Source organism: Salmo salar, chromosome 02 (assembly GCF_965601325.2).
Source record: "Salmo salar chromosome 02, fSalSal1, whole genome shotgun sequence".
Classification (NCBI taxonomy): Eukaryota; Metazoa; Chordata; class Actinopteri; order Salmoniformes; family Salmonidae; genus Salmo; species Salmo salar.
Window position 1 is genome coordinate 27,418,855 of NC_138292.1, and position 24,971 is coordinate 27,443,825.

General features: G+C 43.0%; 1 protein-coding gene across 1 annotated transcript; it reads left to right on the top strand.

The window, feature by feature from the left end:
* The first annotated feature begins 3,558 nt into the window (after window positions 1–3,558).
* Window positions 3,559–24,598, top strand: LOC106578513 (G protein-activated inward rectifier potassium channel 4). The gene is made up of 5 exons (XM_014157405.3): window positions 3,559–3,799; window positions 3,947–4,072; window positions 19,151–19,298; window positions 19,453–20,332; window positions 23,506–24,598. Exons 3-5 carry the CDS (start codon window positions 19,209–19,211, stop codon window positions 23,865–23,867), a joined length of 1,332 nt encoding a protein of 443 aa, XP_014012880.2. The 5' UTR covers window positions 3,559–3,799; window positions 3,947–4,072; window positions 19,151–19,208; the 3' UTR covers window positions 23,868–24,598.
* The last annotated feature ends 373 nt before the right edge of the window (window positions 24,599–24,971 follow it).

The window sequence follows — 24,971 nt, forward strand, 5'->3', positions numbered from 1 at the left end:
ACCACATTCCTAAAGAAAATAATGTACATTTTCCCTGACACCCAAAAGTACTCGTTACATTTTGACAGGAAAATGGTCCAATACACACACTTATCAAGAGAACAGCCCTGGTCATCCCTACTGGCTCTGATCTGGCGAACTCACTAAACACAAATGCTTCATTTGTAAATTATGTCTGTGTGTTGGAGTGTGCCCCTGGCTATCCGCTCATAAATAAAATAAAATAAATACAATTGAGCCGTCTGGTTTGCATAATATAAGGAATTTGAAATTATTTATAGTTGTACTTTTGATACTTAAATACATTTGAGCAATTCCATTTACTTTTGATACTTAAGTATATTTAGAGTAGACCAAATACTTTTAGACTTTTACTCAAGTAGTATTTTACTGGGTGAGTTTCACTTTTACTTGAGTCATTTTCTATTAAGGTATCTTTACTTTTACTCAAGTATGACAATTGAATACTTTTTCCACCACTGCCCCCCATAGCTCTCTCATTGACCCCCTTGCCATCTCTTTCTTCATCTCTCTCTGGCTTTATTCAGTGAGGTTATCATTTACCAACTATATGAGTTCTACTAGCTGCTCGTCTCTGGTCTCCTGAGGAAGTGCTTGTTCTGAAGGGAGTGATAATGACCACACCACACTGCACTACCTTTTCCCGGAGCGCCACAGGATTACCGTCCTCCTCTCCTCCCCTGGCTGTCACTCTCTCACTCTCTCCCCTCAGCCAGGTGATGTATAAATAAAGCCATGGATCAGTACCGACCAATGGGAGGAATGTATCATTAAGTCTCCTCGCCCCCCGTAACCTCTTTGACCTTTAGAAGATCAGTTCAGCGTATTTCTCTACACCCAAGCCCCACTCTGTTCCCTACTCTGAGGACATGGGTCTATACTGTGTATCTACTACTGTCAACAGCCCTCTGAGGACATGGTCTACACTGTGTATCTACTACTGTGAACAGCCCACTGAGGACATGGTCTATACTGTGTATCTACTACTGTGAACAGCCCACTGAGGACATGGTCTATACTGTGTATCTACTACTGTGAACAGCCCACTGAGGACATGGTCTATACTGTGTATCTACTACTGTGAACAGCCCTCTGAGGACATGGTCTATACTGTGTGTAAAACAGATTGTGACAGTGCTTTGGGGACTCGTGTGCTGCATGACTTCAACTGGGAATGGATAAGATGGTAAGCCTTGAGTGAGCAAGATCACTGATTTACTCTTGTGGATAATAGGAGGACTGATGGTATTCAACTTGAACACTTGTTTGGGAGTGTACAATTGGATAGATAGGCTTAATACTGTCTGTGTACAGCATTGTGAGGCTGAATAAGCATTAAAGCCCTCTTAATCCTCTGTGAGAGTATAATTCCATATTCCATATCTGCAGCAGGCATCTCTTTCATATAATTATCATGAAATCTATATTCTGTCAGCTCCCTGGTGCTATAATTTTGTTCTGAAGTATATTCACAAATAAGGTGCATGTAGATTTGAAGATGTAATGTTTTTTGTTCTGGGGAAAAATAATAATTCAGTCACTACTACACAGCAGTCATAAAAAATAGATGTGATTTCAATGAAAGCCCCGCGAGCCAATTAGCAACGGTAGTTTGAGCGGGAGAGTGGGTCGATTGCTCACAGAGGAATGTGTGGGGGGGGGGGGGGGGGCATTCATATACAGAGAGAAGTGTAATTTCCAGCAAATAAAATTATGTTCCGACCTTGATTCATTGTCAATAGTTACTTCAAATCAAATCAAATCAAATCAAATTTATTTTTATATAGCCCTTCGTACATCAGCTGATATCTCAAAGTGCTGTACAGAAACCCAGCCTAAAACCCCAAACAGCAAGCAAAGCATGTGAAAGAAGCACGGTGGCTAGGAAAAACTCCCTAGGGAAAAACTCCCTAGAAAGGCCAAAAACCTAGGAAGAAACCTAGAGAGGAACCAGGCTATGAGGGGTGGCCAGTCCTCTTCTGGCTGTGCAGGGTGGATACTTGTCTGCACGTGTGATTCAAGATGGAATTGGAAAGTGGCATCTCTCTTTCGTTCTCTCTAAATCATTGGGCTACACAGAAAGACACTGACATCGTTTTCTTTCTTTCCCCAGCCACTTACTCATTTTTTACATAACAGTTGAAATACAGTATATTCCATGTTTTACATGATAGACAGGTGAATCTGACAGTATCGACCCAAGGTGTCTGTGCAACATCAGAGACTATCTGAGCTGAGTTAACTAAAGCCCAAGGCATCCAGTCAGGGAGCTAACATTAATCTTCAGATTTTAGATATAGTTATGTGACAATGTAGTCAAGCAAACTTCATACACTCCCCCTTTAACCCCCCTTTAACCCCCTCCTCTCCACAGTCATCCCAGGTCATCTGTATGGCACAAGACGGGTTAGCCCACTGAACTAAAGCCGTACCCACTGGCTAAAGAACTGGTTGAATCAACATTGTTTCCACTTCATTTCAACAGACAAATTCTATGTGATTACATTGAATCAATGTGGAAAACTGATTGGATTTGAAAAAAGTAATCAAAGTAAGGGAATTTCTTAATTTTTTCACCCAACGTTTAACCTAAATCTAATGACATGGTGACCTTTTTTTGTTGACTTCAAGTTGAATTCAGGTTAGTTGACAACTCAACCAAATGTAAATGAAAACTAGAAGTTGAACTGAGGTCTGTGCCCAGTGGATAGGCAGTAGCTTGGGGAGTTAAAGCAAGTTTTTGGTCTCAGCCAAGGTTTTTCATCATGCAAGAGTGGCTCACACATTTATGGCTGATACAATGTCATGTATCTTATAATGACTCATAGATAGGTCATGCAGCCACCTACCTCTGCATTTCTTATTGTATACCATTTTTCAGAAGGCAATCTTAGCATTCCCACTGAGAAAAAATGATATCTCTTAATGATTACTCCCTGCTACTCTCTGTTTATCTTATATGCATAGTCACTTTAACTATACATTCATGTACATACTACCTCAATTGTCCCGACCAACCAGTGCTCCTGCATATTGGCAAACCAGGCTATCTGCACCACCACCCACCAACCTCTCTTTTTACACTACTGCTACTCTCTGTTCATCATATATGCATAGTCACTTTAACCATATGTACATGTACATACTACCTCAATCAGCCTGACTAACTGGTGTCTGTATATAGCCTTGCTACTCTTATTTTCAAATGTCTTTTTACTGTTGTTTTACTTACCTACACACACACATACCTTTTTTGCACTATTGGTTTGAGCCTGTAAATAAGCATTTCACTGTAAGGTCTACACCTGTTGTATTCGGTGCACGTGAGAAATAAACGTTGATTTGATTTGAACAGTAGATCAGAGGGAATGGTTTGCACGGAATCAAATGGGACTACTGATGCCACCGTGCAGAGGGCAGTCAAAGCCGAATAGTAATGTTATCATACTGAGCACTAAACACAGCACGGAAGCGCATATATTAGATCGTACATAATGAGAAAAGCTTAGTAGTCTGTAAAGTACAGGGGGCGGATGAGGGGGAGGGGAGTTTTGCATTACTCGTAGGAGTGGCAAGTCTAGTCCGTTCCTTCGCGCACAATGAACTGTAGGCTACAGCTGGCTGTTACGTATAGTCTAGTCTATGAGACCAGGCTGGGCTACAGGAGGAACAAAAGAAGTGGCAGTTTACTGTGGTGGTCTTACCTACAGTTTTAAACCCGCCACCTGATCTGCTATGGCAGCGATCATGGGACTCTCAAATCCAGTTCGGAAAGAAGGTAAGCACAGCGCAAACAGAGGATGCCTTGCCCCACTCATGGATAACCACCGAGCCAAAATAACCAGACGTGTTAATTCCAAACTACTATAGTGATAGTAAATGCAACTTGTTAGTTTTATTAATTCCGTTTTCTGTCAATTTACAGGAATAACATGTGTTGATATGTGGACACGCACTGGCGGCGCGCTCGGTTGCCGTGTCTGATGAAGCCTACCTTCGACAGGTACTGGTCGCACAAACGCGTCGAACCAAGCACCGTTGTAGAACCGAGGTGAGGTATTTTATTAACTACCGAATTATTAAACGCTTAATACATTAGTAACCATGACAACGCTGTTTAAATGTCCGTAGTAGCCTATATGACTGAACAGACAAGGCTATTAGACAACCAAACTGGGTTCATGTATGCTCAGGGTCTGTTAGGGGGGGAAACTTTATTTGCCTCAGTTTTGCGTAGCCTTTATGACGCCGGGTTGTTAGGCTATGTGTCTATTAAACTAGATAAAGTCAACATGCAGACAACTTCGTTTATTGAGGTTTCCATTTTTTGTGGTTTTAATTCAAATCAGCGGGTAATGTGAGCTAACCTAACCATGTCAGCCAGTTAGGATCTTAAAATGAATACATTTGAACAGTAACTAGTAGGCAACTAGAAGCCTAGCATAAAACATTTCAACAAATGATTGCGAAAGAAATCCACTTAAATTTGGGTATAAAATTTGACTAATTACAGATACAATGTTGACGCCAATGAACAATTTAAAATATTGTAATACATTGTTCATTTATAGTGTATTTATTTTCTTATCCTCATTCATCCATCCTCAATGTGTCTACGCTCTTTCTTTCACTCTCTTCCCCGCTCTCTCTCTCTTCTCCACTCCCGTTTTTATTCTCTCGGCGGCTTTTAGTGTGTTGCGTTATCGCCCTGTTTTCATGTTGTTTTTCAGCGAGTGAAAACGTGCCCATATGTTCCTCTTATGCTCCAACGCGTTTCACGCTCACCTAGAATTTTGACAGCTAGTCCAATTCTTTAGCCTACCTAGTACCCACTTGTAAGCTACAATTTAAAACAGCCCCACTCTTCCCACCTGCACAGCATGTGAAGTATTCGTGCATTATTTCTTACCCCATTATTAACGCGCCTTGCTGCTGTTTGTCATCAACGATTCACGTTCTGAATAAATCATAATTCCAGAACTAACAGTCAACTGCGACTATGTGTTCAACACATCCTGTAATCCATGTCAAAGATGTTTAGAATAGATTTTCTATAACTATTCACACGTTGTCAAATTGGTTATATTTTTTACATAAAGTATTCTTGAAATTGTAAAAGGAGGGCATGGCTGCTCAAGAGCAATTGACATGCTTCTGCCTACCCAGCTTAACCACTATTCATGGCTCTGAAGATGACTCTAAGGTCAGTGGGGTGTTCATCTACCAAGGCTTTGTAATGGGTTGAAATTAAAAGCCTTGATGTAATTGTTGATGAAATTAACCTTGAACATATTGGATAACTTATTTTCAGTATGTTTTAACAACGTTTAATATACTGTTTTAGTTCATAAAATATGATATTCCAAAAGTGAATGTGTGTTTAATAATTCTATCAAGAACTTTAAGGTTAAATGCATTAGGAAACTCCCAAGAAGTATATATGAGCTCTGAACATGTTACGTTTCTGTTGTTTCTTCAAGGCCATTTCAGTCATAATATTTTCTGGCCAGTGCAGAAATAGCCGCTGTTTTATTCTAGGGATGTATACCTTTCCAATCAATTTTCTTTTGTGTCTTTGTTTTACAGCATTGTGATTTGTATTCTATTTGCTAATTTAATTAAATTACTTGGCATGCATGCCTACACCTAAGGGGCTATGCCGTTCTATGGAAAATAATGAAGGATGTGGAAAGTGTTCCACAAGTCATGACGCGCTAGCAGACTGGAACTGACCTTCTGTGGAGTTGGATTCTTTTCCAGAGAACATATAGTGCCCCGAGTTTATTATCCCTTCACCATCCACTGAAGTAGCTAGCAAGTCTACTAGGTAGCTACAGTAGTGACCAAACAAATAGACTTGCTGGTTTAGCTAACCCTAGCTTGCCATTATGAAAATCCAATTCAACAATGCCAATAATATTTTCGTTTCAACCTTTGCTTTCACAAGCAGCTCAAACATAGAATATGTAAGAATTAACTATAGCCATTGAATTCTCCCGTGCAAATGTACTGTGCGTTATAGGGAAATAATGCACGCGCTAGAATGCCCTTCAAGCCAATCAGAAACAAGTATTCAACAACGCCATGGTATTATTAAGCAATAAGGCATGAGGGTGTGTGGTATATGGCCAATATACCATGGCTAAGGGCTGTTCTTACGCATGACGCAAAGCGGAGTTGCCATATACCACAAACCCCTGAGGTGCCTTATTGCTATTAGAAACTGGTTACCAACGTTATTAGAACAGTAAAAATAAAATTTTTGTCATACCACTTTCAGCCAATCAGCATCCAGGAGCCAAACTATCCAGTTTATAATATTATGTTAACACCAGTTGGAGAATTTTTCATTTTTCAAACACCTAAACCAGCTTTTTCCTGCAATCTAGAGCCATGATGATTATGCTTAATTCTATTTCAAATTCCTTTTCCTGCAAATCTAAGCATATCTCTTAAACTGTATCTTCCTGACTGGGGGTTATTTTTTTAAAGAAACAAAATATGCTTCTCTGCATCTCTGCTAAAATTTGGGTAAAAGATTGAAAGGAATGTGATCTGAGGGCCACGTGCCACTGTGTCCCCTATGGGCATGACTCCTCTGACTATTACCATGTCAGGGGCATGGTAATAGTCAGTTCACCAACAGCCGTAACCTCATAATATATTTTTCATATTTACTTTCCATTAATGCTGTTAGCTACAAATCTCTGCATACATTTTTTGTGATTCTAAACTTAGCCTATACGGTTCAGCGAGAGAACATTTGTTCCATTCAAGGTTTAAACATTCTCTCTCTCTCCCACCTCCTTATCCCATCATCATTCAACCTATCGCTGGCTGGCTTTCTATTTCCCTAACATAAATTAAAGGGTTGCTTGGGGTGGAAACGAGGCAGTGAGGGAGAGAGATTGGGAGAATATTAGGGGCTATAGGTGTTGGCAATGACAGTGATTTGATTAAGAATACAGAGGTGCTGCTCTAGCTTACTGCTCATGCTCAGCCACCACAGCCCAGTATCAGCCGCACTCAGCAGAGTACCGTGCGTTGGCGGAGGAGAGGATCACGTATTGAGATGTCTTTTTCACTTTCAAATTGCCCTCAAATTAATGTCAAAAGTGGTTTACGACACAATCGCTGTGAAGAGCAAATAAGTTTATACCATTTAATTCTGTCAATTTGTATTCTGTGTGCGGAGGAAGTGTATTTGATTTCTACATCTAATAGTGTTTCATTTTATCTGTCGCATTATACAGACAGAATGATGGCATGGAAGGGAAACAGCTCAGACAAGCTCCCCCAAGCTCCCCCAATAAACACCAGGATTGTTTATTGTAAAAGAAGCTCCCATAGTGGGTTTGAAACAAGTGCCAACTCTAGAGCAAGAAATCGCTCTCAGGTATCAACCATCTTCCTGCACAAAAAAAAAGCATCCCTTCTGAACCCTCATTAGTATTCTCTGCAGTGCATTCGTAGCTGACCATTACATCCCAAGCCCTGGGGCAATAACAAGAGGGCGTGCAGTATATTTGAGGAGGCCAAAGATGTTGAGCAAAGCCCTTGGAGACCCGTTGCCCTAAACCTGACTCCCTCTGCCCCCTCGGTCCAAACTAAAGCCAATCTACCATGATGTGACTGGGACTAGGGTTGCAAAATTCTGGGAACTTTCAATAAATTCCCAGGTTTTCCAGAAATCCATGTTGGAGGATTCTGGATTTCCTGCTTATTCATTCCTGATTCCGGGAATCCTCCGACCAGGATTTCGGGAAAACCAGGGAATTTATTGAAAGTTCCAGGACTTTTGTAACCCTAAATTAGTTAGTGTGTCACGCACTACTGTCAATGGCAGATGTATGGAGCGAGTTGAATCATGGTCTGTTGGCCTTTTATGGAGAAGCAAATGTATGTTGCAGTATGTGTATTTGAAATATGTAACATCCAGGGGGGCTTTACTGTCAGTATTCATCAGTATTGATGTACAGCACCAGTCAAAAGTTGACACAACTACTCATTCCAGGGTTTTTCTTTATTTTTATTTTCTACATTGTAGAATAATAGCAAAGACATCAAAACTATGAAATAACACATATGGAATCATGTAGTAACCAAAAAGTCAGGAAAATGTAAAGAACTTTGAAAGTTTCTTGAGTGCAGTCGCAAAAACCGTCAAGCGCTATGATGAAACTGCCTCTCATGAGGAACGTCACAGAAAAGGAAGACCCAAAGTTACCTCTGCTGCAGAGGATAAGTTCATTAGAGTTAACTGCATCTCAGATTGCAGCCAAAATAAATGCTTCACAGAGTTCAAGTAACAGACACATCTCAACATCAACTGTTCCGAGGAGACTGTGTGGATCAGGCCTTCATGGTCGAATTGCTGCAAATAAACCACTACTAAAGGACAGCAATAAGAAGAAGAGACATGCTTGTCCAAGAAACACGAGCAATGGACATTAGACCTGTGGAAATCTGTCCTTTGTTCTGATGAGTCCAAATTTGAGATTTTTGGTTCCAACTGCCGTCTCTGTGAGACGCAGAGTAGGTGAACGGATGAGCTCCGCATGTGTGGTTCCCACCGTGAAGCATGGAGGAGGAGGTGTGATGGTGTGAGGGTGCTTTGCTGGTGACACAATCTGTGATTTATTTAGAATTCAAGTCACACTTAACCAGCATTGCTACTACAGCATTCTGCAGCGATACGCCATCCCATCTAGTTTGCGTTTAGCGGGACTATCATTTGTTTTTCAACAGGACAATGACCGAAAACACACCTCCAGACTGTGTAAGGACTATTTGATCAAGGAAAGTAATGGAGTGCTGCATCAGATGACCTGGCCTCCACAATCACCTGACCTCAACCCAATTGAGATGGTTTGGGATGAGTTGGACCGCAGAGTGAAGGAAAACCAGCTAACAAGTGCTCAGCATATGTGGGAACTCCTTCAAGACTGTTGGAAAAACATTCCTCATGAAGCTGGTTGAGAGAATGCCAAGAGTGTGAAAAACTGTCATTAAGGCAAAGGGTGGCTACTTTGAAGATTCTAAAATCTCAAATATATTTAGATTTCTTTAACACTTTTTTGGTTACTACATGATTCCATGTGTTATTTCATAGTTTTGATGTCTTCACTATTATTCTACAATGTAGAAAATAGTAAAAATAAAGAAAAACCCTTGAGTGAGTAGGTGTGTCCAAACTTTTGACTGGTACTGTATATGAGACAAAGGCTTACTGTGATACATGCTTAAATCATAGCCAGGAAGTCTCATTAAAGGCCCAGTGCAGTCAAAACCGTACTTTCCTGTGTTTTATATATATTTCCACTCTAAGAGGTTGGAATAATACTGACATTGTGAAAATAATGATAAAGCACTTTTAGTTTAACAGCTGTTTGAATAGACAGCCTGAAATGTCAGCCTGTTTTGGTGGGAGGGAGTTTTGGTGTGCCTGGTGGCATCACCAGGTGGTCAATAACAGCTGGTGCGCGATGTCTAATATTAAGGTAGTCTCGAGGTGTTGCTCGCCTGAGGTATAGTACCTCATGATAAGCTGTAGACCACACTATCTACCAAGAGAGTTTTGATCTATATTTTTCGTAGCTGTCTATTTTCCACCACAAACCGGCGTTGTCGCTAAGACCGCACTCAATGAGCTGTAAGGCCAATAGCAAACAAGAAAATGCTCATCCAGAAGCAGCGCTCCTAGTGGCCGGTGATTTAAATGCAGGCAAGCTTAAATCCATTTCAAGCTTAAAGACATTTTCAACCTCTCTCTGACCGAGTCAGTAATACCTTCATGTTTCAAGTAGACCACCATAGTTGCTGTGCCCAAGAAAGCGAAGGTAACCTGCCTAAATGACTACCACCCCGTAGCACTCACGTCTATAGCCATAAAGTGCTTTGAAAGGCTGGTCATGGCTCACATCAACACCATCATCCCGGAAACCGTAGCCCCACTCCAAATCGCATACCGCCCCAATAGATCCACAGATGACGCAATCTCAATCTCACTCTACACTGCCCTTTCCCACCTGGACAAAATGTTCACCTATGGGAGAATGCTATTCATTGACTACAGCTCAGCGTTCAACACTATAGTGCCCACAAAGCTCATCACTAAGCTAAGGACCCTGGTACTAAACACCTCCCTCTGCAACTGGATCCTATACTTCCTTACGAGCCGCCCTCCAGGTGGTAAGAGTAGGCAACAACACATCTGCCACGCTGATCCTCAACACGGGGGCCCCTCAGGGGTGCATGCTTAGTCCCCTCCTGTACTCTCTGTTCACCCACGACTGCATGGCCAAGCATGACTCCAACACCATAATTAAGTTTGCTGACGACACAACAGTGGTAGGCCTGATCACCGACAACGATGAGACAGCCAATAGGGAGGAGGTCAGAGACCTGGCAGTGTGGTGCCAGTACAACAACCTCTCCCTCAATGTGAGCAAGACAAAGGAGATGAGTGTGGACTACAAGAAAAGGAGGGCCGAGCATGCCCCCATTCACATCGACAGGGCTGTAGTGGAGCGGGTCGAGAGTTTCAAGTTCCTTGGTGTCCACATCACCAACAAACTATCATGGTCCAAACACACCAAAAAAGTTGTGAAGAGGGCACGACAAGAGACTGAAAAGATTTGGTATGGGTCCCCAGATCCACAAAAAGTTTGACAGCTGCACCATCGAGAGCATTCTGACTGGTTGCATCACCGCCTTGTATGGCAACTGCTCGGCATCTGACCGTAAGGTGTTACAGACGGTAGTGCGTACAGCTCAGTACATCACTGGGGCCAAACTTCCTGCCATCTAGGACCTATATACTAGGCGGTGTCAAAGGAAGGCCCAAAAAATTGTCAAAGACTCCAGTCACCCAAGTCATAGAGTGGCGCAGCGTTCTAAGGCGCTGCATCTCAGTGCAAGAGGTGTCACTGCAGTCCCTGGTTCAAATCCAAGCTGCATCACATCCGGCTATGATTGGGAGTCCCGGCCTACCCCAGCATTGTCCGGGGTAGGCCGTCATTGTAAATAAGAGTTTGTTCTTAACTGTCTTGCCTGGTAAAAAAAAATGTTATATATAAAAAATAGGCTGTTCTCTCTTCTACCGCAGACTATTTGCAATGACCCCCCCCCCCCCTTTGTTTTTACACTACTGCTACTCGCTGTTTATTATCTATTCATGGTCACTTTACCCCTACAGTACCTACATGTACCAATTACCTCGACTAACCTGTACCCCCCGCACATTGACTCGGCACTGGTACCCCCTGTATATAACCTCGTTATTGTTATATACACTGCTCCAAAAAATAAAGGGAACACTTAAACAACACAATGTAACTCCAAGTCAATCACACTTCTGTGAAATCAAACTGTCCACTTAGGAAGTAACACTGATTGACAATAAATTTCACATGCTGTTGTGCAAATGGAATAGACAACAGGTGGACATTATAGGCAATTAGCAAGACACCCCCAATAAAGGAGTGGTTCTGCAGGTGGGGACCACAGACCACCTCTCAGTTCCTATGCTTCCTGGCTGATTTCTTTGGTCACTTTTGAATGCTGGCGGTGCTTTCACTCTAGTGGTAGCATGAGACGGAGTCTACAACCCACACAAGTGGCTCAGGTAGTGCAGCTCATCCAGGATGGCACATCAATGCGAGCTGTGGCAAGAAGGTTTGCTGTGTCTGTCAGCGTAGTGTCCAGAGCATGGAGGCGTTACCAGGAGACAGGCCAGTACATCAGGAGACGTGGAGGAAGCCGTAGGAGGGCAACAACCCAGCAGCAGGACCGCTACCTCCGCCTTTGTGCAAGGAGGAGCAGGAGGAGCACTGCCAGAGCCCTGCAAAATGACCTCCAGCAGGCCACAAATGTGCATGTGTCTGCTCAAACGGTCAGAAACAGACTCCGTGAGGGTGGTATGAGGGCCCGACGTCCACAGGTGGGGGTTGTTGTGCTTACAGCCCAACACCGTGCAGGATATTTGGCATTTGCCAGAGAACACCAAGATTGGCAAATTCGCCACTGGCGCCCTGTGCTCTTCACAGATGAAAGCAGGTTCACACTGAGCACATGTGACAGACGTGACAGAGTCTGGAGACGCCGTGGAGAACGTTCTGCTGCATGCAACATCCTCCAGCATGACCGGTTTGGCGGTGGGTCAGTCATGGTGTGGGGTGGCATTTCTTTGGGGGGCCGCACAGCCCTCCATGTGCTCGCCAGAGGTAGCATGACTGCCATTAGGTACCGAGATGAGATCTTCAGACCCCTTGTGAGACCATATGCTGGTGCGGTTGGCCCTGGGTTCCTCCTAATGCAAGACAATGCTAGACCTCATGTGGCTGGAGTGTGTCAGCAGTTCCTGCAAGAGGAAGGCATTGATGCTATGGACTGGCCCGCCCGTTCCCCAGACCTGAATCCAATTGAGCACATCTGGGACATCATGTCTCGCTCCATCCACCAACGCCACGTTGCACCACAGACTGTCCAGGAGTTGGCGGATGCTTTAGTCCAGGTCTGGGAGGAGATCCCTCAGGGGACCATCCGCCACCTCATCAGGAGCATGCCCAGGCGTTGTAGGGAGGTTATACAGGCACGTGGAGGCCACACACACTACTGAGCCTCATTTTGACTTGTTTTAAGGACATTACATCAAAGTTGGATCAGCCTGTAGTGTGGTTTTCCACTTTAATTTTGAGTATGACTCCAAATCCACACCTTCATGGGTTGATAAATTGGATTTCCATTGATTATTTTTGTGTGATTTTGTTGTCAGCACATTCAACTATGTAAAGAAAAAAGTATTTAATAAGATTATTTCTTTCATTCAGATCTAGGATGTGTTGTTTAAGTGTTCCCTTTATTTTTTTGAGCAGTATATTTTTTTACTTTAGTTTATTTAGTAAATATTTTCTTAACTCTATTTTCTTAAAACTGCATTGTTGATTAAGGGCTTTTAAGTAAGCATTTCACGGTAGGGTCTACACCTGTTGTATTCGGCGCATGTGACAAATCTAATTGGATTTAATTTGAAATTAGTTAAAGTCGTCCTCCAGCTAACTTTAACTGTTGAAAAGTCTCAAGTATAAATACTGTAAAGTACACACACTAAGGGGTAAAAAAATATATGTTTTGAGCAATATAGTGTTTTTTAGACAAAACTGCAAACTTCAAGGAGTAGGGCATTCAAGGAGTTGGTCTAATGGGAATCTGTGATGTCATCGGCCTCCCCTCTTGCTTGAGGAATAATAGAGGAGCAATAGAGAACAAAATAGGGACATTTAAGATCATATCTAGCCATGTAAATGATTATACTCAGATCTAATGATGCTACACAGGCCGTTTGAAAATAAAAATAGCCATTACAACTCATTCTCTGCCCCGCTAAAATGAAGTTCTCTCAAGGGCAGAGTGTTTAAGTGTGGTACAAATCCCCTAGTGTGTAGACTACAGTGTGAAGTGGGAATGCAGTGAGTCTGCCTGGCTCTCGTTTCAGCCTCACCACTTCCTAATTACCTCCACTCCATTCTCTTTCTTTTCACTTCTTCTTTCTTGCAGTATTCTTTAATTCCCGTCTACCCATTCTCTCTCAACTGCTGTTCTCTTTGGCTATGTAATTTAATGGCTAAGGGGAGTGAACTCAAACATCCTCTCTCAGTCCTGGCAAGTCTGTCTGTCTCTCTGTCTGTCTGTGGCTCTCAGTTTGAACTGGACAGGTAATTTCATTATAAAGCATTACACTTCAATGAGGCCATTATATCCTCATCATCCTGAGCCAAAATGGGAACCCAGATGAAATGAGAAAAGTGACTAGGGAAAGAGACTGAGGAGCAGGGGAGAGTGATAAATGGAGTGCGCAAATAATAATATAAAAAATAAAAAATTAAAAAGTAGAGAATCACTGGTGCTCACGACAAGATTCTCACAAAGGCGACACAGAGAATGAGACTTCATCTTTTCCTCATACTGGTGACATGACATTTCATCCCAGCAGGCTGGCCTCCATCCCTTATCCCTGACAGAACCATTCTTTATTCTGGGTGGCATTAGCGCTGTAACATGCTGTGCCAGTGGAGCTGTGCTGAGGAAGCAGATGCTGCCTGGGTACTCTGCACTGAGGTCAGTCCTGTCTTTAGGATTAAGCCATGTTGGTTGACTGAGCCTCTGGGGAAGCTGCTGTGATCAGAAGGCAAACTTGGAGAGAAGCCTGTAAAAACACACACAGACATGGCCACTGCTACTAGCAGTAGTGGTACTGGTGTCAACACTAGGCCTAGCACTCACCGATTCACTTCACACCTGGCTGCTCCAGCCTCTACAACCAGTCATCATCTTCCCTCTAGCCTCTCCTCTCTGACCTTTCCAACCACACCTGTCATTTCCTTTCAAACCATTCAAACCATTAACCCCTTCTCTCAATCTCTATAGCCCTATTAAACCATTCTTTACTGTCTCTCTCATTATCTCCCTTCCTGAGACCCTCTACCCGACCGATCTGCTCGCCAATCTACAGTATCATCCTTGCCTTTTGCCCTGTCCAACACTACTCCTTACTCTCTATCCCTCTCTTTCCTTCTCATTTTCACTCCTAATTTGTTTTCTACCTCTCTCATTTCCCTTTCCTATATCTCTTTATCTACTTCCTTCTCTCTGTTTGTTTTCTTGTCCCCCTCCCTCATTCCCTTGCTCTCCCTCCCCTGCCAGTCCTTGGCTAACGTCTCTCCTCCCAGTCATACATGTATGCAGCATGTTGTGTTCTTGTCTCTTTAATCTTCTCTCGTCAGGCGAGCCCACCTCTAGATGGATCAGTGGCTGATTTGTGGCCTCCCAGCGTGTTCCGTCTGTCTCTGCCTGTCCTCCCCCCACGTACCCCACAGAGGCCTGCGTCATTAATATGGCTTTCAGCTTTCACACATTTGCTGCTGACTAACAGGCAACTCCTCATCACACCCACACCTACTGCCAGTGTTCTACCACTGGACAGAGCATGGGGAATGGAGGCTGATCGTTTTAAGCCTATAACTTCAAAGAAGTTTAATCGGGAGTGTGTGTGTGGCAGAGAATGTTTTCATCTCAACATCTAAACTCAGGGACTTAATGAATCTCTGCTGTCAAATAGGGGTCATTAGAGAAATATGCTGAGATTAGGTGGTGTTGGTAATGATGAATTATTTGCCCATTATAAATGCTGTCCGGTAGTTTATAGAACGGGGGCAGTCTGGCTCAAAAGAAAGATGACTTGAGCGTTTCACCTTCAATGTGCCCCCCGACCATTACTTTGCCACCCTACTCTATAATTAACATCTATTTATTTAAATGTTGGGTGTTTTGGTCCAGAAGCTCTGTGCCCTGTAAAAAAAATTTAAGCTATGACACTGCTGAACTGAGAGAGAACAATTGAGAAGGGTGGGAATGAGAGGGCTACTTCCACTGTGTTGGAAAGGGATCACAGCAGGGATTAAATGAGGGTGCGAGGCATGAGTTGATCAGAGGCTTGACTTCAGTGCCGGACAGGGGTTGAGGTGTTTATAGGCTTCAGTGCAGGACAGGCTCATCATGGATGGATGGTGTTGGAGAAGAGCTCACCTCTTCCACTGAGGGCAGGACAGGATTTGACATGGGAAGACAAAAAACAATAACACAATACACTACACAGTTAGACAAAATAGCTAAGAATGAGTTAGTCCAAGCAAGGAGTAAAATCATTGATATTTAATAATGTGATTGTGTTTGTGTATGTGCTTGACTCTACATACAGTAATGAGAGAACATTGACAGGGCTACTCACAGTCCTTGGAGAGGAAACATTCAATGTGCCAGTGGATGAGTGGGCACATGAGACATGGCTTCAATTCATGTCAGGAAAGAGTTGGCAATGGTAGTGGAGTGGAGTGGTCATCACCTCTTAATCAGGGAACAGGAGGGGACTTAGCTGTAAATGCAAATAGCAGATACATTCCATTACAGCTGCGCCATCATAGGTTTGGACAACAAGTCTCTCCATGAATTCACAATGTCAAACACAGACTGCGCATCTCGCCCATTTGACACAAAGTAGCCCAAGAAACATTCCTGAATAAAGCCCCAATAAAGCCCTTGGAAAAATGGTTCTCCCTGGGGCCTGGACCCTATAGGGTATGACAGTGATTACATCTAGTCTATGAGACCAGGCTGGGCTACAGGAGTATTGTAAAAAGGTTTTATATGGGCTATGATGGGACCAGTGTTTCTAATCAGGTCACATGGTTTTAAAAAACGAATGAAGAAAACCCTGTCAAACTGCTGCAACCTTATACTTGTTCATATTAATTATACTTAGACTAGACTAACAGGGGAGTTTCCTCTACCCTATCACAGAGACAAACACTGATAGACAATAGAACTCACAGGGCTGAGCTTTTCTTTATGCATGTTTGCAACTGTAGGCCTCATTAAACATTTCATCACTATTATGTTGATTGATTCATTCCAGTGAATCATTTTGGATTGAAAAGGTTGAGGCAGCATAGCCAGCCTAAGTTTGAATATAAACCAAATTTGATCACATTCACATTTTCTTCTGACAAACAAATGAGCTATATATACATAACATTACCAATTTGTTTACCCTGACCAGATCGACAGGGCGCATAGTGCACCTGCTATTATTAGTAGCCTACAGTTGATCAGACTGAAGAAAAAAAAAAGAATTTTCATCCCATACAGCATGTCAAATCTCTAATGTTTAGGTGTAGCCTAGGCTGCTGCAACATTTATGTCATGAGTTTTTGCTTGTGTCTGTCCGGAGTGATTATGTGTTATCACCTTTGATAAATAGCCTAAATACCAGATCAGAGTATTTTCACATTTTTTTATTGAACCTTTTTTTAACTAGGCAAGTTAATTAAGAACAATTCTTATTTACAATGATGGCCTACCGGGTAACAGTGGGTTAACTGCCTTGTTCAGGGGCAGATTATTTTCTTGTCAGCTTAGGGATTCGATCCAGCAACCTTTCGGTTACTGGCCCAACACAATGACGGTCTACCCCGGCCAAATCTAACCCAGACAACGCTGGGACAATTGTGCGCCGCCCTATGGGACTCCGAATCACGGCCGGTTGTGATACAGCCCAGTATCGAACCAGGGTCTGTAGTGACGCCTCTAGCACTGAGATGCAGTGCCTTAGACCACTGCGCCACTCGGGAGCGACGTTAGTACTTGCTACTAAAGTTAGCAAGGCAAATTGAAATAAATTGCACTAACTCCACACAAAAATAAAGTTCTAAAACCAAGAAAACCATATATAATCTACCTCCTCTATCTCCTGTAGTTTGAAAAAACTAATTTGAATGGAATAATATCCTAAAAATACTCAACTATTGCTCTTCACTGTCAATCTCTATCCAATATGTCACCAACTCACCAAGATTCTCAACACATAGAACCCCCGTAATGCTCTGTGGCACAACCCCAATACAACACACTAGGTTCGTTCTCTGATCCTAATCCTATGATTTGATGGACAACATGTCTGTTCATATTGCAAAAGCTTTGATTGGTTGGAGGATGTCCTCCGGAAGTGGTCATAATTACCATGTAGGTCTATGGAAGGGGGTGAGGCCTTCGTGCCTCCTCGGTTTTGTATTGAAGTCAATATTGCCAGAGGAGGATGGGGAATAGCTGTCTTCTGGCTACACCATAGTAATAGCCTAAAGTGTGTTGTTGAGACAACTGTAGCCCTTCATTGCAATACAGTGTGTTTTAATCAGGTATTTGGTGACGTGAATATATTTAGTATAGTTTTATCTAAAAGGATACCTTTTTTTAATGTTTCATTATTTTACATTTTTCTGAAATTCACTGAGTAAGATGGTCCTCCTCTTCCTCCTCTGAGGATCCTACACTGGTACACACATACGTACACACACGGACACGCATACTCACTATTGTCATTAGTTTATCTTAAATGCTGCTTGTAGACCTTTATAACAACAGAAGTGCAACGAGCTGACATCAGGTGAGTGAGATTGTGAGAGTGTTGCTGAGGGAGGGAGAGTGTGGCTCTCTGCCCTGTCTCCTCCCCTGCCCCCCACACTGACCACGGGACACTGGAACTAGGAGCTTTGAACTCCTGTCAATACAAAGGAGCACATGGCCATGGAGCAGTATCCTTGGACTCTCTGAGTAACCCTGAAGCTCACTCCCTCTCACATTACATCTGTTATACTGCCTTTAGTTACCAGTAATCAGCTCTGGAATCTACATAACAACAAATGAGGAAGCTGAGTTGTTTTGTTTTGCTGGTGGCAGACATTGCAAGCCGCAGTGCAACTAACTGAGATTTGTCTTAGGTTGCTGATCATGCAATCTCCATCTCCAGTAGGCTACAACCCATCTGAAGTTTAGTCGTTCTCATCTTTAGAATCTTGCAAGTCACACACTGCAGTGGTGGATAGATCTGGATTGACTGGAGCGATTTGGGAGGATGACAAAAGGCATAATGAGGCAGAGTCACTTAAAAGGGTTTCACTTTTTCCTTTCTACAGTGAGCCAGGAGTCACATAGTTAGCTGTGAAAAAGAGAGGGCTGTGGTGTGTGTGTGTGTGTGTGTGTGTGTGTGTGTGTGTGTGTGTGTGTGTGTGTGTGTGTGTGTGTGTGTGTGTGGTGTGTGTGTGTGTGTGTGTGTGTGTGTGTGTGTGTGTGTGTGTGTGTGTGTGTGTGTGTGTGTGTGTGTGTGTGTGTGTGTGTGTGTGCGTGCGTGCGTGCGTGCGTGCGTGCGTGCGTGCGTGCGTGCGTGCGTGCGTGCGTGCGTGCACCAGTGTTTGTGCCCCAGTGTGTATGTGGGAAGGTGGGATTTAAAACTGTGAAGTGGTTCTGAGCATAATGAATTACTGGTGTGTTCTCTGTTTGGCTTGAGGGTGTCTGCTGTTGCTGATCAATGGCAGAAATGAACCATGTCTCTGAACCTCGCCTGCCCAGGCTGATGGAGGTGAACAGCAATAATGAGTTGATATGGAGAGCTGTTCATTAAAGCTTGCGTAGGCTCTTTTATATTTTATGATGGATTTCTGGTGTTACAAAAAAAAAACACCGCTACTCAGTGGACTTTGAATAATCTTTAATGTAAATATGCTTTTATGTTTTCCAGCTAGAAAGCGTACTGTTTGGGGCCAGAAATAGTGACTCTGGCCCAACGCTTCGAGGCCATGAATTGCTTCAAAGGGCGTTTTGGACAGGATGTGGAGAAACAGGACCAAAAGCTGTCAAAACCAAGATGGGATACCCCCAAAAACAAGGTGACGGAGGTTTTGATGGAAGTGATCAATTTAGCAATTACTTTGTTAAATCACACAGTCATTAACCCTCTTCTTTCTTTCTTTCTTTCTTTCTTTCTTTCTTTCTTTCTTTCTTTCTTTCTTTCTTTCTTTCTCTCACACGAACAACACAAAGGTGCCCACAGACCGGACGATGGTGGTGGGCGGCAGGCAAGGTGGGGGCGGTAAAGGTTCCAACCTTTCAGGAGGTACCCTGAGGAAACGGCGCCAGCGCTACGTGGAGAAGGACGGCAAGTGCAACGTGCATCACGGCAACGTGCGCGAGAAATACCGCTACATGACAGACATCTTCACTACCCTGGTGGACCTGAAGTGGCGCTTTAACCTGCTGGTGTTCACCCTGGTCTACACAACCACCTGGGTGTTCTTCGGTCTCATCTGGTGGCTCATCGCCTACATCCGCGGAGACCTGGACCACACTGATGACGGAGACTGGATCCCCTGCGTCAACAACCTCAACGGCTTCGTCTCCGCCTTTCTCTTCTCCATCGAGACGGAGACCACCATCGGCTATGGCTACCGGGTCATCACTGATAAATGCCCAGAGGGGATTCTCCTGCTTTTAGTCCAGGCCATCCTGGGCTCCATCGTCAATGCCTTCATGGTGGGATGCATGTTCGTCAAGATCTCCCAGCCCAAGAAGCGAGCCGAGACGCTCATGTTCTCCCACAAGGCGGTGATCTCTGTGAGGGACAGCAAGCTGTGTCTGATGTTCAGGGTCGGAGACCTGAGGAACTCACACATCGTGGAGGCCTCCATCCGGGCCAAGCTGATCCGCTCCAAGCAGACCAAGGAAGGGGAGTTTATCCCTCTCAATCAGACGGATATCAATGTGGGCTTCGATACGGGGGACGACAGGCTCTTCCTGGTGTCGCCACTCATCATCTGTCACGAGTTCAACGAGGGCAGTCCCTTCTGGGAGATCTCACAGGAACAGCTGGAGAGAGAGGAGTTTGAGGTAGTGGTCATCCTGGAGGGCATGGTGGAAGCCACAGGTGGGTTCTTCTAATTTAAGGTCAGATTTGCATTTCCTGCCTAATGATGAAGATTCATTCTGGTGGAGGGTAAGCTGATCCTAGATCTGTGCCGACTAACTTCTACCTGGAGAGATTTTTATTGTAATCATAATGATGTAGAAAATGATTATTAAAATAACATAAATAACACTATAATTACATGTACTTTAACGTATAATATGAGAATCTAATGCAGGTTTGTGTGACCCTGTTCATAAGCATTCATTCACTTGGTGGGATAAAGAGGATGCAGTCAACAGGAATCACTTGAGACTTGCAGGGTATCACCAATTAACGTTGGCTGTGAATGCACTTGACAAGGACTGCAATTACACTGTCCTAAATGGCCACAGCATTGTCCTGTATGCTAATATCCTCTATTAGGGTCTTCTGGCTCCTGTGAGAAACAGGAGGGACTCCAGGGAAGCCCGTCTGTGTGTTTGTGAGAGAATCCCAGACCTGTCCAATAGCACAGCCTCTGGGAAATTAAACGAGCAGAAGACGTTGAGGGAATTCAGGTCGGAATGGTGATTGAATTGGGTCGTTCTACCAATTTGGTGCCCTTTGTGAAGTGTAACTTGGTCAAAAGAAATGTTTGATTTCATCTAATTCTGTCATAAAGAGCACATGTTCAATTTAATAAAAAACGTGTTTTTCCATCTCAAGAGGATAAAAAAAATATATATATATATACACTATAGTAAGTGCCTATTAAGTGCCAAATAAAGTAACAGAGTTGAATGTAACAGGGTTGTGTCACGGATCCCTCTGGAACTTTCATTGCGCACACCTGGCCCCTATTCCCACTGATTGTATTTGTATATATGTGCCCTTTGTTCACCATGGTGGTTATTGTTACAATGTCTGTTGGTCATGTGAGTATCTGTGCTGTGTGTTTTGGCTTTCGTGCCCTAGTGGATTGCGCAGATGATTACAGGTCTCATTCCGTGTGTTAATCATTGTTCGAGTGTGTTATTTATTCGAGGTACTCCTCGCTCTTTTGTTTTGGGTTTCAACCCTGTGTAAATAATAATCTTCAGAAATGACTTTGTCAAATCAAAATAACTAGGTCTTTACAATGATGGTGAAACTTGGAGACATTTTGGGGTTAAGTGGGTTAACATCTTCCTAGAAGTGACAGGGCTGACAGATTTTGGATTTTGGCAGTTTAGCAAGCCTTTAGTCATATTAAAATGTGGATTTATTGAATTATCCATATGGTCTATATTAAAGGGCACTTCATTTAATTTAACATGCTTTTAAAATTCAATATTGGTGCACAATTTCTACTTAAAATATCAAAGGGACGCAAAAGGCACTCTTCATGGAATGACCCAATTCCCTTTTCCCATCCCACCCACTGTCAATGATTCTCGGTCCAGGAGTGGGCAGTGGCAGTGAACTGAACTACTGCTCAAAGACATACTCCAGGCAATTTAGCTTTGATTTTGTTTATGAGGATGCAGACCGTGTGGGTGTTATTGCTTCAGATTTGTTTTTGATATTCTACTCAATATATAGACTTTGGTTTAACAGAGGGAGAATGTTTGCTCCATCTCACAGCAAGGGCTGTTTTTTCCTCAGTATCCCATGTCAATATTGATGGTTTAGTCAAGGGACAAACTAAAAGCTGATGCTTAATTGAATTTTTTTAATCTATCGACAACAGTTTGTCGTTTTGCTATTTTCCCTCAGGGAGCAAACCCAATCAGGCCTTGAATTGGGATTTGCCTGAAGTAGGAAAGAGTTTACTGGTTTGCTGTTAATCTCTCAGGTGCTTAAAGAACGGGAGCTTCTGCAACGCAGATGCAGGGAGTCAGGAAGCAAGTGCAGTTGGTGAGTTTAATAAGGAAGAACATGACGATATACAAAACAAGAGCAGCGTACTGGGCATGAAAACCAAGACTGCCTGAAGACTGAGGCTACTGAGGGCTAAATAAAAGGGAAGTAATCAAAGTACTGAAGTCCAGGTGTACATAACGATGGGGAGCAGGTGTGCGTAATGATGGTTGCCAGGTGTACATGATGTGGGTTGCCAGGACCGGTAGTTAGTAGACCGGCGGTTAGTAGACCGGCGACGTCGAGCGCCGGAGCGGCAGAAGGGATGACAGCTGCTTTTATCTCTTATTCATACGATGCTCAAAGGCTTTGTTTCGTTTTTCTAAATGCTTCATGAAAATACGTAGGCTAATTGGTATGTTGATTGTATATTAAAAATCATCATCAGGCACAGTATGTAGGTATCCCACTGTATGCATGATACCATTGAATTGCCAGTATTTTTTTATTAATTCAGCGTGCTGTTTACATTCAAAGAATTACAGCTATATCATTCTATTTTAATACATTTGCTGCAGGTGAAATGCAAATTAAGTTATATATTTTTACATTATGGCTGCTGAAAAAAATAACTGTTGATACATTACAAGGTTGTGAATCATCCAACCCACAACCCCTTACTTCTCTTAATGTGTGTGTGTGTGTGTGTGTGTGTGTGTGTGTGTGTGTGTGTGTGTGTGTGTGTGTGTGTGTGTGTGTGTGTGTGTGTGTGTGTGTGTGTGTGTGTGTGTGTGTGTGTGTGTGTGTGTGTGTGTGTGTGTGTGTGTGTGTGTGTGTGTGTGTGTGTGTTGGTCTGTCTGCTTTGATATACCCCTGGTGCTGGCTGTGCATGGTCAGTCGGTTTGTTTCAGCATTCCTGTGGATAATATGTACTGTAATTGATATGACTCTTCAAGGTTCACTTGAGCATCGGATGAAAATGCTCACAAGGTATTTATAGGCAATCCACATATACATATTCAGAAAGGTGTGTGTGTGTTTATCTGTGTGTGTTTGATGTGTGTACATGTGTGTGATTGAAAGAGAAGATGCACATCTCTGTATTAGAACCACTCTTCAGCCTATTTCCAGAAATGTTTGTTCAATGAAAGGAGTACAGCTCATTTAAAGTCAAGAAGACAAAGCATAGTGAATCTTAATTAGATCCTGAAATCACAACGACGCAGCTTGAGTCCAGGTCTTAGAATAGTTCCATGACAAGGGCTTTTAAAAAAAATACATTTAGATCATACCCAATCACACAGTCATGTCAAGTTCCTATCCTCTATTTCATGTCAGTAATGTCTGTCTCCCTCCCCCCTCTCTCTCTCCAGGAATGACATGCCAGGCGCGCAGCTCCTACCTGGACTCAGAGGTCATGTGGGGGGAGCGCTTCACCCCTGTGCTCTCCCTAGAGGAGGGCTTCTACGAGGTGGACTATGAATCCTTCCACCACACCTACCCTACCCCGACCCCCACCTCCTCTGCCCGAGAGCTGGCCGAGCTGGCCAAGAAGGGAGAGGCCATCCCCCTACCTCCCCAGTCCCCACCTCCAGTCCTGGAGCCGCCCCCACCACAGCCAGAGAAGGAGGAAGACAGAGGGGAGGAAGAGGTGGGGGTGGAGGCGATAGGGGATGGAGAGGGGGATAACATTAGCAATGGAGATGCCAACTGGATGGATGATGGGCATGAATGAGTGTGCATTGGTGAAAACACAGACCATGTCATCAGATGATGCTGCTCACTGGTTTAAAACAAGTTCATACATGGAACAGAGGCTACAAGAGGCAAGATTTCAAAACCTCAACATCATGAAGACAGGCAAGAAGTACTTGTGCAAGTGACTCAATGTCTCAAATGGCTTTGATATCAAACTTCATCAACTGATGAAGTGTCGAACATAAACTATGATATCCTATAGTTTATGACTGCTATTAGAGGGACCAAAAGTAAGTCTTCACGCGGACTCATCATTTTTTTATTACAGCATTTAGTGCCAATATTCTGATCTAAAACAACTTGGATAACTGGGTGAATATGATTTTAAAAGTTTCAAGTAATGGGATGTAAATTATTGAATAATTTGTACTAGACTAGATATGTGTGTAAGAATGAATGTGAAAGAGGATGAATTAAAGGAGGCCTGGCCAAATGCCCTTCCATTTCAAGTATTTTGATACTCACGTTTTTCTTACATGTGTTAATTTTTGTGAATTAATATTTACCTTGTATACAAATCTTAAATCACTAAGTTTGAAAGGCCTTTCGCTTTGAATGGATTGTTTAAAGTTATGGTTTGGATTTCTTGCACCATTTTGTTTGCTTCACAAATTATCCTGTTCAAGGCATTTTGGAAAGGTTTGCTATTAGTGGGCGTTGCCAACAACCTAATAAATAATTGAGCGCTTATCATGGAAATTGAAATGATTGAAGCCTTTTTTTGTTTATTTTTGCATTTTACATCCACACAGATAGGTTTTTAGAGGAAGTTGTGCCATATTGAGTCTTACCTTGGTGAAGATTTCCCTCTACTGGCTGTAGAATGTCAAGACAAGCACAACCTGGTCCTCTCAGGTCTCTCTTCAACTTCTTCCAAGCCTGATCAAGTAAGAAAAAGATGAAGGGAAAGAATAATCAGTCCAATTTTGTTATGCAGTCATATATAAGTCAATCATTAATCATCAGACAAGGTGTAAAACCCCCAAACACAAGCAAATTGTGATATGGGCAAGTATGGTGAAAGGTGTGTTTATCATAATGAAGCAGCAGGGGCACCTTAAAACTGCCCCCATTCTAATTG